The sequence below is a fragment of the Rutidosis leptorrhynchoides genome, chromosome 2, assembly GCF_046630445.1.
Source record: "Rutidosis leptorrhynchoides isolate AG116_Rl617_1_P2 chromosome 2, CSIRO_AGI_Rlap_v1, whole genome shotgun sequence".
In the NCBI taxonomy this organism is placed as follows: Eukaryota; Viridiplantae; Streptophyta; class Magnoliopsida; order Asterales; family Asteraceae; genus Rutidosis; species Rutidosis leptorrhynchoides.
The window spans coordinates 36956534-36970039 of NC_092334.1; the positions used below are offsets into that span (position 1 = coordinate 36956534).

Sequence of the window (13506 nt, forward strand, 5' to 3'; positions counted from 1 at the left end):
AGTAGGAGTACTAATTTGTGGTTTTTCTTGAACACTTTCTTTTACCTTATTATCAGCTGATTTTCTTTTTCGAGGATTTTTATCTTTGGAACCAACTGGTCTCCCACGTTTCAGACGTGACATAGATTCTTGAGTGACTACATTATCAGTTTTCCGATTTGGAATCTCAACTCGAGCTGGAGTATTAACTGCTGGTATATATGATTTAGTCACCCTTTTTGTATCTGTGAATGCATCAGGCAATTGATTTGCAAGTTCCTGTATATGCATTATCTTTTGAACTTCTATCTCGCATTCTTTTGTGCGAGGATCAAGATACTTTAATTGAGGTTCACACCATGAAACATCATTTTCTTTATTTTTTATTTCTCCCCCTAATCTAGGAAACAATGTTTCATTAAAATGACAATCAGCAAAACGTGCTGTAAAAACATCACCTGTCATAGGTTCAATATACCTTATGATTGAAGATGTTTCATATCCAACATATATTCCCAACCTCCTTTGAGGACCCATTTTTGTACGTTGTGATGGCGCAATTGGAACATATACTGCACAACCAAATGTTCTAAGGTGGGAAATATTTGGCTCTTGACCAAAAGCAAGTTGTAGGGGGAAATATTTATGACTTGCACTTGGTCTGATGCGAATCAATGCAGCAGCATGTAAAATTGCATGACCCCATATAGATACAGGGAGTTTTGTTCTCATTATCAATGGTCTAGAGATTAACTGTAAACGTTTAATCAGTGACTCGGCTAAACTATTTTGTGTATGCACATGAGCAACAGAATGTTCAACAACAATTCCTATAGACATGCAATAGTCATTAAATGCTTGAGATGTAAACTCACCAGCATTATCAAGTCTCACCTTTTTAATGATGTAATCAAGAAAATGTGCTCTCAATTTAATAATTTCGGCAAGAAATTTTGCAAATGCCACATTACGGCTTGATAACAGACAAACATGAGACCATCTACTAGATGCGTCTATTAGGACCATGAAATATCTAAATGGTCCACATGGTGGATGAATTGGTCCACAAATATCACCTTGAATTCTTTCAAGAAACATTGGTGATTCTTTCTCAACCTTAAGTGGTGAGGGTCTAGTTATCAATTTTCCAAGAGAGCAAGATATACATGGAACCATTGTATCATGAAGGATTTTTCTATCCTTCAGTGGATGTCCATGTGTACATTCAATAATTCTTTTCATCATTGTTGATCCTGGATGGCCCAATCTGTTATGCCATAAATTAAATACACCAGGATCAATATAGTTTTCTTTAATCACCATATGTGCTTCTGGTACATTTATATGTGTATAATGTAATCCAGAATTAAGTCTTGGCAGTTTTTCAATCACGTGATTCTTGTTAGTGATACTTAAATATTTCTCATTTTCTGCTGTTACTGACTGATAATCATATCCATTAAGGTATATGTCAGAAAAACTCAATAAATTTCTGCTTGACTTAGGAGAGAATAAGGCATTATTAATTAAAAATGTTGTACCGTTTGGTAATATGAATTTTGCCTTTCCTATCCCTTCTATCAAGTTAGCAGCACCTGATATTGTATGTATAGTTCCTTCCGTTGGTTTCAAATCAATGAAATATTTTTCAGATTTAAGTATAGTGTGTGTAGTACCACTATCTGCTATACAGAGATCTCCACTACTTGATTGATGTTGTGTTCCAGCAGAATTCATATTAAACTTCATATATAAGAAACAAACAGTAAGTATATAAATGTTACACAAAATGTTTATTACACACAAATAGATAAAACTGAAACATTTGACATACATAGAATTGAAACATCAAACATAGAACTGGAACATTTGATAAAACATATAGAACTGAAACATTTGAGAAAACATGATGACAAAGGTTAAATCGTTTTATTTATAAAAGAAACATATTAATTTAATTCAAGAAATCTTCATATAAATCAGATGGTTGCTCAGTGACTGTTGGATCAATATTATCCACAAAATTTACTTCCTTTTCTTTACCTTTCAGCGAATCCTGATACATCTTAACAAGATGTTTAGATGTTCGGCAAGTATTAGCCCAGTGGCCCATTCTACCACATCTGTAACAAGATTCTTCAGAATTTTTAGAATAATTTTCTTCAACATCTTGTTTAGTGGGCTTGTTTTGTGGTTGATATTTATATTTTCGTGGATTATTATTTCTTTGACCACCACGGCCACGACCACGGCCACGTCCACGCCCATTCCCATTACCATAAGGATGGTTTCTACCATAGTTATGGCTTTTGGCATGATGATGGCGATGGTTATTATAACCACGACCTTGCCCGCGTCCTTGTCCCTGTTTATAATTATTTGCAGTATTTGCTTCAGGGATTGCAAGTGTACCAGTAGGACGGGATTGCTGATTTTTCATTAATAGCTCATCATTTTGCTCTGCAACCAAGAGATATGAATTAAGTTCAGGATATGTGTTGAACTTTAGCATTTTCAAATTTCTTTGCACTGTGATGTTGGCAGCATTCATTGTGGAGAAAGTTTTCTCCAACATGTCTGCATCACTTATTTCATGTCCACAGAATTTAAGTTGTGAGACTGTATTATACAGAGCTGAGCTGTATTCATTTACTTTCTTAAAGTCTTGGAACCTTAATGTTCTCCATTGATCCATAGCAGCTGGAAGTAAAATTTCTCTTTGATTATTGAATCTGCTTTTGAGACCTTCCCATAAAACATGGGGATCTTCTACAGTCACATAATTATTTTGTAAGCATTCATCAATATGTTGATGAATAAAGCAACATGCCGTTGCTTGTTCTTTTTCAGAACAAGTGTTGTTTTCATTTATGGTTTCAAGAATGCCCATTGATTTAAGATGCATTTTTACTTTTATAACCCATGGCATGTAGTTGTTTCCCGTTGATTCTAAAGGAGTAAATTTAAGCTTTTCCAGATTCGACATTTTCTATTATCAAAAATTAAAACAAACAACATGATAAATTAGAGTCAATTTATATTCATAAGTATATAAACATTAAACATAAATTTAATATAACATAAATGATAAGTAGGCGACAGTGTCGACCATATGTAAGCAATCGTAAATAAATGTTATATAACATAAATGATAATTAGGTGGCAGTGTCGACCATATAAATGTTAGATAATAGAAATATAAATGTTAGTAACATAAATGATAATTATGCGACATTGTCTACCATATAAATGTTAGATAATAGAAATATAAATGTTAGTAACATAAATGATAATTAGGCGACAGTGTCGACCATATATTATTCAGGTGGTATAACCGACCATATATCATTTAGGTGGCAGAGCCAACCATAATTAGTATTAAGATTATCGTGCTGATAACGTGTTATAATTCAGTAGGCTTATAACTACCTTTAGTGATTTGATTCTTGATGTTATAATTCAGTAGGCTTATAACTACCTTTAGTGGTTTGATTCTTGATTAAGAATGCTAATAATGAAGTGTAAGAACAAAGATGATAATGGAGAGAAAGAAAGAAACACTTTGTAAGTGTGAGAAAATAGTGCAAGTTTAATGCTTGCATTCATGGCTATTTATAGCAAAAATATCACAAGTTTAGGTAATACAATAATATTACTTTTGTGTATCAATAATTGACTATCCATTTATATATATATTTATATATTATAACAAAAAACATAAATCAATACGATAAAGATACCAAATATGAACAAAAACCCCTCTGCAACATAAATTATGTTTCCTAGTAGACCATACCAAAATAGTTTTATCCCCTAATAATAACCACCATCATCTGCAACAAGAAAAAAATAGAAACTTTTAAGAGGATAAAAATTTAATGGATAATCTGAATATTTAAGAGAGGCTATACCTCATGTCATATTAGGAAAATACTCAAAATAGAACATGAGAATATTTATTGCATTGTTAAAGTGATGGTGCATATATATGTGTATGTTTAGCTTAGAGATGAAATATGATTGCATACCACCACCACCATCGTCTTCCGGGTTGTAATCATCCTCGTCATCATCAAAATCAACATTCTGCAATGTTCATGAATTATTGATAATAAATATATTAACTCATCAGACTAAGGTCCTTGCATAAATTAAATTAATCTAAGTGTAAAGTTTACAAAAATATACATTACAAATATTACATAATCTAGATGAGTTTTATATACCTGTTCATAATCGCCAAGGTCCTCCTCTTCTTCTTCCTCTTCAACATTTTCGTTGTCCTCATTCTCATCCTCTTCTTCTTTCTTTACCCTATCGTCATGGTCAGCCTAGTCAACAGATCCAAATAACAACATTCAGCTCACTTTGGTAAATACAAAAAAAAAAAAAAAAAAAAAAAAAATGTAGTTCGAAAGAAGATGAAATATATGATACGTTGCTACCCAAGTTCATAAACACCCTTTTAAAAGAACTTTCAATCTAGACCTAAAAAGTTACCTGAGTTTTTGCATCTAGCTTCTCAAGTAAATCCAACTTATGTATGTCTGCCCAAACAATATTATTATTAGTTAAGTGACATAAATAAAAGATTAAATTCAACCCTTTTGTCAAATCACTATGCAATTAAATCATAATTACAAATGCTATCAAACCTGATTCTGGATTCCAACGCATCTTCTTATTGACGGGCCTCACATTCTTTGCAACTGTTTTAAAAAACAATGAAGAATATCAGCGGTGCTTAATAAAATAAGGTTTAAAGAGTGACATAATTTGATGCTACAATCTACGTATCAACTATAAAAATACCTAATGAACCATAAAATACAAAAGAAACTTAGAATTTGATGTTTCACCTAATTCAGCAGGAAAATAGTCATCGCTTATCTGAATATAGTCAGAAAGTGGGTCCTTTCTTTTACCTTCATTTCCTGTCACAACATTTTTAATGTAAAGAACATGATCACCATAGGACATCGTAGTATAAATTCAGAACAAATAAAAAATTGAAACCGAATGAACAGATAAAGCCCAGGTATGAGAAAAACAGTAATCAAGAAACGAAATAATCTAATTAGAATACACAAATTAACCTATACAAACACAAGTATAGCATTTAACTTCCAACTGTGGACTTTAACTTGATTCTTTTCATTAAAAAACAGTAAAAAAAAATATAAAAATAGAATGCTTACTTGAGGCAACTTGATCCAACGGCCCCAAATGATAAGGAGATGAATTCCAAAACTTTTGTAGTTCATTACCCCATGATACTAACTTCCTATATTTCTCTTCTTTTTGTTTCAGATTGACATCAGGAAGTTCTTTAATTTCCTATAATAAAAAAATATGCTATTAGTACAGATCACAAAATTGCTATAAATTCTTCACGGCCAGAACCAACATGTTAAATATTATAATTCCTCTATTACATAAAAGGAGGGATGCTGAGCGCAAAAGTCAATCAATATATTTTCGAGAAAGTAATATTGTCGATGGTTAGTTGTGATGGTTAGTTGTCAAAGATGATGTTCAAGGTAAATGTTACTTTCATTAACCTAATTCATACTTTATTCACTTCTATATCAACTATGCGAAAAAGTAATGTTACAGGTAGACGTTTGATACTGTGTTCTGTCCAGATGTTGCAAATTGTATTAGAATTACATTCTTTTCAGATTCGTTCATCGCATAACTAAATGTCTAATTGGTCCGACTCCACAGGCCTTTGTCGAATACTACATGATAGGTTTACAACATTCAAGTCCTATAATTCCTCCTTAACTAAATGGATATGGATATGGATACGGCCCCACCCGATCCATATCCGATCCATTGCCATCCCTAGTCAAAAGTAAGTAAACAACGATATTATCATAATAATGAATAGTGATGCAAAATAATTAAAAAATATATAATAACAGTAATTGACTTACAGGAAATATGATATATTCTTGTGGTTTGGCATAATTACGTTGACCACCTCCACGGCGTCCCCTTCCTCTCCACATCGTTTTCCCTAATTATAAACCCTAACTGAAACCCTAATTAGATTCCATCAAAGTAATTACGCTGCAAAACTCAATTTTACAATAAATCACGTGAATTAAACTATTAACAAACTTTAAATAATTGTGGAATTTTTAGTGAAGCACACAATTAATCAACTCAACAATAATTAAAACCTAAACATATTTGCAATCCATAAACTAGGTTTCAATCACTACTCATAATCGGAATTAAACACGCAATCAAATTAAATAAAGCATATATATATTTAACCATTGGAATTAATTAACTATAGTTAAAAGAGATGATACCAATAGTCTAGTTGCTTGAACAAAATCCAAAATTAAAGCTAAAATCCAACAAAGTGAAGGTCAGTAGCCTCCAATTCGTACGCTGTCTTCTTCTTGAGAGAAGAAATTGTAAACCTAATTAGTTTAATTTCGACTGAACCTAAACTAAACACACGTGGGCCCAACTTCACATTACCGCTATTCTTTCCATTCCCTTATGATTTTTCACTGCAGCCTTTTTTATTGATCCAATAATTGGGTTGTGATAAAAGGTCCAGTCATTAGGTGCTGATGGCCCAATCATAAGCCCAGTAATTCAAAAATCAGCCCATAAAAAATTACCAGCCGACGTATTAATTCATGCGGCTAAAATTAGATTTCCAGCATTTATATCGATTTTTTTTAGATGTATATTTAGGAATAAACTTTACAAAACTAGGAATTTCGAAAATACAAAACTAGTATAACCGGAGTTTAGGAATCCGGTTTGTCACGTGTCACCCCAAACTGGCGTTTCAAATACCGGCTTGTGTCCACTTTGTCCAGATGGCAGAGTGACAGAGTGACCAGACGTTTTTTGCCACCCGTGTCCTAAACCGGATTTTCAAAAGCCGGTTTGCAGGCTTTTTTGACGTGATAGTGAAATCGGCTTTTTAAACTCCGATTTCCCTTGCTGAACCCTAGCTAAATTATGGACTGAAACCCTACCTTGTCATGATCAGATTTCTTATCTGTTTACTTTTATTTATATGACAATTATCTTCAATTCAATAACAACATCACAAACAATACAATTACATTTCAAACACATCAAAATTGGGTTTCTACACCAACAAAATCACCACTTGAAAACTACGAAAAACACTAATCTCACATAATTAATTGACTACAATTCGTCAATTTATGGTTCATTTTGTTTGGGGTGGCAAAATTACTTTTGAAAATTGTTGGCTTACCGGTGATGACATAACACTTAGAACGAGTTTTGTGTTGTCTACCAAAGTTAACTGTATGTAGTCAAACCAAATGACTTACTATTATGTAGGTGCCGATTAAAGATAACTTACGCTGAAAATGATCTTGTGGTTTGTTTTCAATGGAAATGAATGCAGAAATGAACTTACCGACAATCAAACTATGAAAACAAATTATTATTTTTCTCATAATGATCCAAACTAGCATGCTCATATTGAAATTCAGTATGAGCAAGTCTTTCCAACAACTTGATCGACCCAGTTACGCCTACGCTGTCCCAGAATGTTTGCTATATTATAGTTGCTTGCAGTCACAACATTATAGAAAAAATGTCAAAATTTTATTTAGTTTTTTTTCATAACGTAACAATATTCTCGTTTACCTTCGTATGGATATGCAGATTTCATGGCTTGAAGCCACAGACCTAGTGTAAACGAATCATCAACGTCAGGTTTGTTTATTACTTCCATTATAAAATCTTGCGTACATTTTTCATCCACAACGTTATCCTCGTTTTTTTTCAAATTTCGTACGCAACTTGGAAACACCAGCGGGTCCGGGAATCCGGTACAATAATTGGTTCGTTTTGTTAGACCCAGAACCGCGCAAATTAGGGCGTGGTGGTATAAAAGTCTGCTTTTGTTTTCCACGAGTAGGTTGGGGGATGGTTGCGACTGGGTCGGGGAACGGGGCGGTGACCGGGTCGACATCAAAATGGTTTGATTCGGACCTGTAAGCGATACAGGTTGAGTGCGTTGCGAACAAGTGAGGTCGGATTCATCTACATCCAAAAGGTATTTCACATCCATCATTTTCAAAATTGGTTATTTTGTTGATGTATAAACTTCAATTTGATGTGTTTGAAATGTAATCGTGTTGTTCGTGATGATGTTATTGGATTGAAGATAATGGTGGTATTAATAGAAGTTAAAAGGTAAGAAATCTGATGATGATAAGATATGGATTTAGTCAATAATTTAGCTTATATTATTGCACTGAAAACCTACTTTCCAAAGGCCGGTTTCAGTATTACAAAAGAAAAGCCTGCAAACCGGCGTTTAAGAAGTTGGTTTAGGGCACGGGTGACAAAAAAATATCTGGTCACTCTAAAAGCTGGTGCCATATGGACAAAGTAGACACAAGCCGACATTTAAAACGCAAGTTTTGGTTGACACGTGACAAATCGGCTTTTTAAAGTCCAGTTATACTAGTTTTGTAAAGCCAATTTAAGTCTCTCTCATAATTCTTAATTATGCTTAACCAAGACAAAATTATGCTTAACCAAGACAAAAGACATGGTGAGCACATAAAAAGAAAGGAAAAGAAGCTGTATGAGATGACTCTTTAGGTAAAAATAGTAGTTGTTTAGTTTTTCCTATTTACGGAGTATAAAAAAGAAAAAAGGTAAAAAAAAAAAACCAAATAAGTTTGAAAACTTGACGACAGAAGAGTGACGAGTAGCTCGCGCGGCAAAAATGGCGGATCCTTACCTGAAATATGCACCTTCAACTTCAACTGACACAGGTTCTTCTTCCGGCCAACTACTAAACCCTAACTGTTCTAATTTCTCCGTTTACGCGTTATACTTGCTCACAGTTTCAATTACTAGTTCTGCATGTTCTAATTGCTTTATAATTTCCCCGATCGATCAGTTTTATTTGATAAAATCACATTACAAAAACGGTTACAGGAGTTTGTTACACTCGCAAATAGGTAAATAGCTTGAAATTTAGGTTAATTATGGTTACGAACTATTGATCATTGAAATTGAAGCGAAATGATGAAAACTGATATAAATCAGTATACATTTGTAGCTTTTGTACTCATACTCATACACATATCTTACTGAAATTAAATGTTTTCCCCTTTTTTTCATTATACTAGTTGCCTCATGATGGTTGATGTGTCATGTGTAGGTTTTATTATACTAAAAGGTAATAAACTTTTACCAATTTTTAATTGCACGTAATTAACTAATGATTATCTCTTTGTTAGTTATTTTAGGCTTTGACATAGCTACTTGTATACCACTACCAATGTTTGTAAGAAACCGCTTATAGCAGGTGAGTTTTGACCAGCTATTGAAGGTTTCTTACTTACATTTGTAACGCAATAAAAATATTTACATGAAAATTTAAAAAAAAGTAGTTACATACACTGAAAATTTGGTCAAAGTTTGTCATGTTGTTACGAGCAATGTTTACTTGCTGTAGTTAAGTGTTGATGCACAATGCGTAATGGAGAAGCATCCTATGTGTGCTCTGTTTTACTCTATAAGTGTATATGGAGTATTTGTATTTAGCCATTTGTACCAATGTTTGTAAGAAACCGCTTATAGCAGGCGAGTTTTGACCAGCTATTGAAGGTTTCTTACTTACATTTGTAACGCAATAAAAATATTTACATGAAAATTTAAAAAAAAGTAGTTACATACACTGAAAATTTGGTCAAAGTTTGTTATGTTGTTACGAGCAATGTTTACTTGCTGTAGTTAAGTGTTGATGCACAACGTGTAATGGAGAAGCATCCTATGTGTGCTCTGTTTTACTCTATAAGTGTATATGGAGTATTTGTATTTAACCATTTGTAACAAGTTATATTATTATTTGAAGCTTTAAACATGTAATCTTAAAAAGTTTTGTTGCAGAACACTTATTGTTTTGATTTATAAAGATCTATGGAGTGTGTTCCGTTTTCTACATTTGGTAATTTATTATTTTTGTCTAATTGTAACAGCTAGCGTCCCTAGGCCAGGCTTACCTGGTCATCCATCATCTGCAGTATCATCATTAACATCCAGACCATTGTCGACTGCCTATAATCCCTTCATTCATTCATTGAATTACCCACAGAGGAATGTAAGACTTGCACAGGCTAATTTAAAAATTTATCTAACTTTTGTTCATCCATCTCGATGCTCAATGAGGCGATCAAACTTAATAAATGTAGGATTTTCTCCCGTTAGACATATCAAATGTCTTGTTTGTAGATGGTCTCCCGAGTGACTGTACCCGAAGAGAAGTGTCTCGTATCCTTTTTTAAATAAAGATTTGTATATTATTAGAAATATCTCGAAGAGAAGTATCTCTTATGGTAAGAATGCGCTTGCACACCTTTTTAGTTGTAGTCTATTCCCTAACTTATAATCATATATGGTGCGTTGTAAAAGTCTCCTATGCATTAATATTTTGGTAAGGGCTTTCCTTGACTCTATATTGATCTGTTTCGTCCTTTTTATGGGTTTAGAGGAATCAAACTTGTGCACAAGGAGCCTGAAAATGTAAGCATGCTATCTAGTATTACGTTTTGTTTAGCCTTATTATGTTTAGAAAATATTTTTGAATGCGTTTTTACTTGTGCAAGATACATACTGTGTGCTATAATTGGGAATTTATTGAAAAAGTTCTGTTTTACTTATGAGATAGAACAGAGGAACATATTGTATACGGAGTATCTTTTAGCATGATAGAAGGGATCGATAGGTCCTTAAGAAGGAAAAACACAATCGTAGGGTGCACTGATGTCTAAACATTAACTTTAACTAAACGATAAACTTGCTCAGAATTTACCGAATGTACACCCTTAAGAAATTTTAACTGCAGGTTGAGGTGGTAATTATGGTAAGTCTCACTACCTGTTTAATTCTGCTGTTTTAGCAAAGAAGATGCCAAATGAAGTAATATTAAGAACGGATGATATAGTTTAAATTGCGCGAAGTTATCAGGAACGATTACTTATAAGCTGTTGAAAGCAACAAATTATTGTGCACGGTCTTGGAGCATGACATGTGGTGCTCATTTGTCTCTTAAACCAAATATTTATTCGTAAACACGGCGTTAAATTTACAGTATGCTTTACATTGTACTTATAGGGTGCTTGTTGCAATAAAACTTTAGTGACTGACTATCGTCTTCTTTTAAATAGTCTAAATGTAAACAGAATTTCAAATGTGCATAATGTATCATAGGACCATTGATGAATTGATTATTGATGATGAGTGACTGTAGCAGTTGGTTATATGTATAGGTATGTTTATAAATAGTTAGATTTCAGTAACTATGGTTAAATTTCTGATATACGATCTCATTATGTGATTGTGTACAGGTGGGGGAGAAGGGCATGGTTCTGTGCTTTGTTGAGTTTATAGATGCGAATTGTGCTTTCACTGCTATGAATTCCCTTCAAGGTTCACTTTATCGTCATATTCTACTATAAAAACGAGTAAAATTGCGTTATATGTAGGCATGTTGACTTACGAATTACACTAAAGTTTGAATAATAAACCACACATCTTCCCAATAAAAGCAGCAAACATACTACATAAGAGAACATGATCATCCTATTTTAAACTACTGGAAAAAAGAAATCAAAGAACTAGAGATCATAAGTTTGACCCATTTATTTGATTTGCATTATGTTTGATGTCTAAAGGGTTCTAACTTGTAAATAAAAAACCATATTAAGGAAACATATAAAATTGGTCCTTTTGATGCATAACACCTACTAGATCATTTTTTTTTCCTTCCAAAAGTTAGTTTGTTTTTGTATATTACAAATTCTGGAGTCTGGACTGAAAGTGTTTCAGGTCATATCTGCATTACTAATTACCAAGTAAAAAAACTCTATGTTTTGACCTGAACACATGGTTTTGCTCTTATAAAATAATATGATTACTTGATGTGGACTCAAAAAGAATCGTTTCTTGTGCAGGTTACAAATTTGACAACAAGAAACCCGGTTCACGTTCTTTGAAGATACACTTTGCTAAATTTCCATTTCGCCTGCCATCTGATAAAAATGCGTTACACCCTGCAGTTTCAAGGTAATTGCAATCGACATTGTATACAAGCTTTGTAGGCTGTATTGGGCGGTGAATGCAAATAGTGATAGCTCAGAAGTTATATTCTACTAACACGTTGATGAAATAGAGTCAGTTAACTGCAGTGGGGTTTTGTGAAGAAGCTTCTTTTACATCTAGTGTGATTGCCGTAAGTTGCAGTTGGTCACACAACTGTACATGATGCTATTAGCCTATTATTGATTGATAAAGCTAAAACACTTCAGAAAAACTAATTATATGAACTCTGTAGGAAGTTATCAAGCCATGATAATATGGAACTAGTTATTGTATGACCATTGGATGTATATATTAGGCTCACCTATCAAAAAGGTGACTGTCCCCTGGTAAAACTCTTGCAAGCAGTCATAATAGTGATGACAATTTCGACCCATATACTTGTTAAATAGTCCATTGGAGATTTGGAGGCTCACCTTTATATTTTGTTTACAAAGGATTAAATAAAGCTTCTATTTTTAAGGAATGGGTTAAAAGTCACCAGAAGTAAATAGTTTTTTTGTTCTAGGAGTGAAAAAAGGTTATCATGGTGGGGAACCTTTAACCCAATGCACCCTTTGGATGCCAACTGTACGCGGGTCAGCACAGCCCCGGGCAAGTGTGGTCGGAACCAACCCCTGTCTCAGCGCCTAATACAAATAGTTTTTTTGTTCTAGAAAATAGAATGACTACTTAGGTTATTTACAGGAACATGCTAATTAATTATAAGTTGCGAAAGAAAAGCATAAAAAATACTATGTTTGAGGGTTGAACATGAACCCATTTTAACCAGTTTTATTATTTGCCCATCTCGCCAACTCTAGGTAATACAGGGCCACAGGGGCGATAAGGTGTGGTGTGATTATGTAATTTTCTTTTTAGGATTTTTAAGATTTATGAGGACGGCACTAAATATAATTATAGAACCCCATATATGTTTTTAAGATTTATGATTTTCTAGTACGTGCCATTAAGATATTTAAAATTAGCCTAGACCTCTTTGAGTTTTAATCCTAGATTTGTCACTGAGGTCATAGTCCATAGTGGTTCTTGTGCTTGTGAGTTGAGTACTTACAACAAGTAGACAATGACTTCTTCATTAAGTAACAATCTAGAAATTTAAAAAACTCGGTTGGTATTTTTGGGCCTACTTACTGAGTGGGTCAACAACTGGGTTAGATGTCGACAACAAGTGAGCGTATTCAATTTGTAGTGTGAAACCTGTAGACAACCTGGTTGGTGGCCCCTTTTACTGAACACAATTGGAGCAAAAATCTGGCCATTGTTTATTGTTTGGTAGATAGGATACCTACCTCATGATCATATATGTAAAGTCAATTTTGTTTTTTTGTACAAAGTATTCATTCTTGATTTGTTAAACACAAGTGAACAGATTTGTGTTACAGTATTAAATTA

At 33.4% G+C, this 13506-nt stretch overlaps 2 protein-coding genes across 2 annotated transcripts; one reads left to right on the forward strand and one right to left on the reverse strand.

Annotated features, from left to right (window-relative positions):
- Positions 1-3574: 3574 nt before the first annotated feature.
- Positions 3575-6453, reverse strand: LOC139890720 (uncharacterized). Its single transcript, XM_071873630.1, has 8 exons — positions 5919-6453; positions 5178-5316; positions 4839-4913; positions 4635-4688; positions 4480-4526; positions 4206-4310; positions 4008-4065; positions 3575-3812 (listed from the first exon to the last, which is right to left on the reverse strand). The coding sequence occupies exons 1-8, from the start codon at positions 5991-5993 to the stop codon at positions 3793-3795; spliced, it is 573 nt and encodes a 190-aa protein (XP_071729731.1). The 5' UTR covers positions 5994-6453; the 3' UTR covers positions 3575-3792.
- Positions 6454-8637: 2184 nt separating this feature from the next.
- On the forward strand, positions 8638-12483 carry LOC139890721 (RNA-binding protein 1-like). Its single transcript, XM_071873631.1, has 6 exons — positions 8638-8780; positions 9993-10114; positions 10206-10284; positions 10475-10536; positions 11361-11442; positions 11967-12483. The coding sequence occupies exons 1-6, from the start codon at positions 8732-8734 to the stop codon at positions 12080-12082; spliced, it is 510 nt and encodes a 169-aa protein (XP_071729732.1). The 5' UTR covers positions 8638-8731; the 3' UTR covers positions 12083-12483.
- Positions 12484-13506: the final 1023 nt, after the last annotated feature.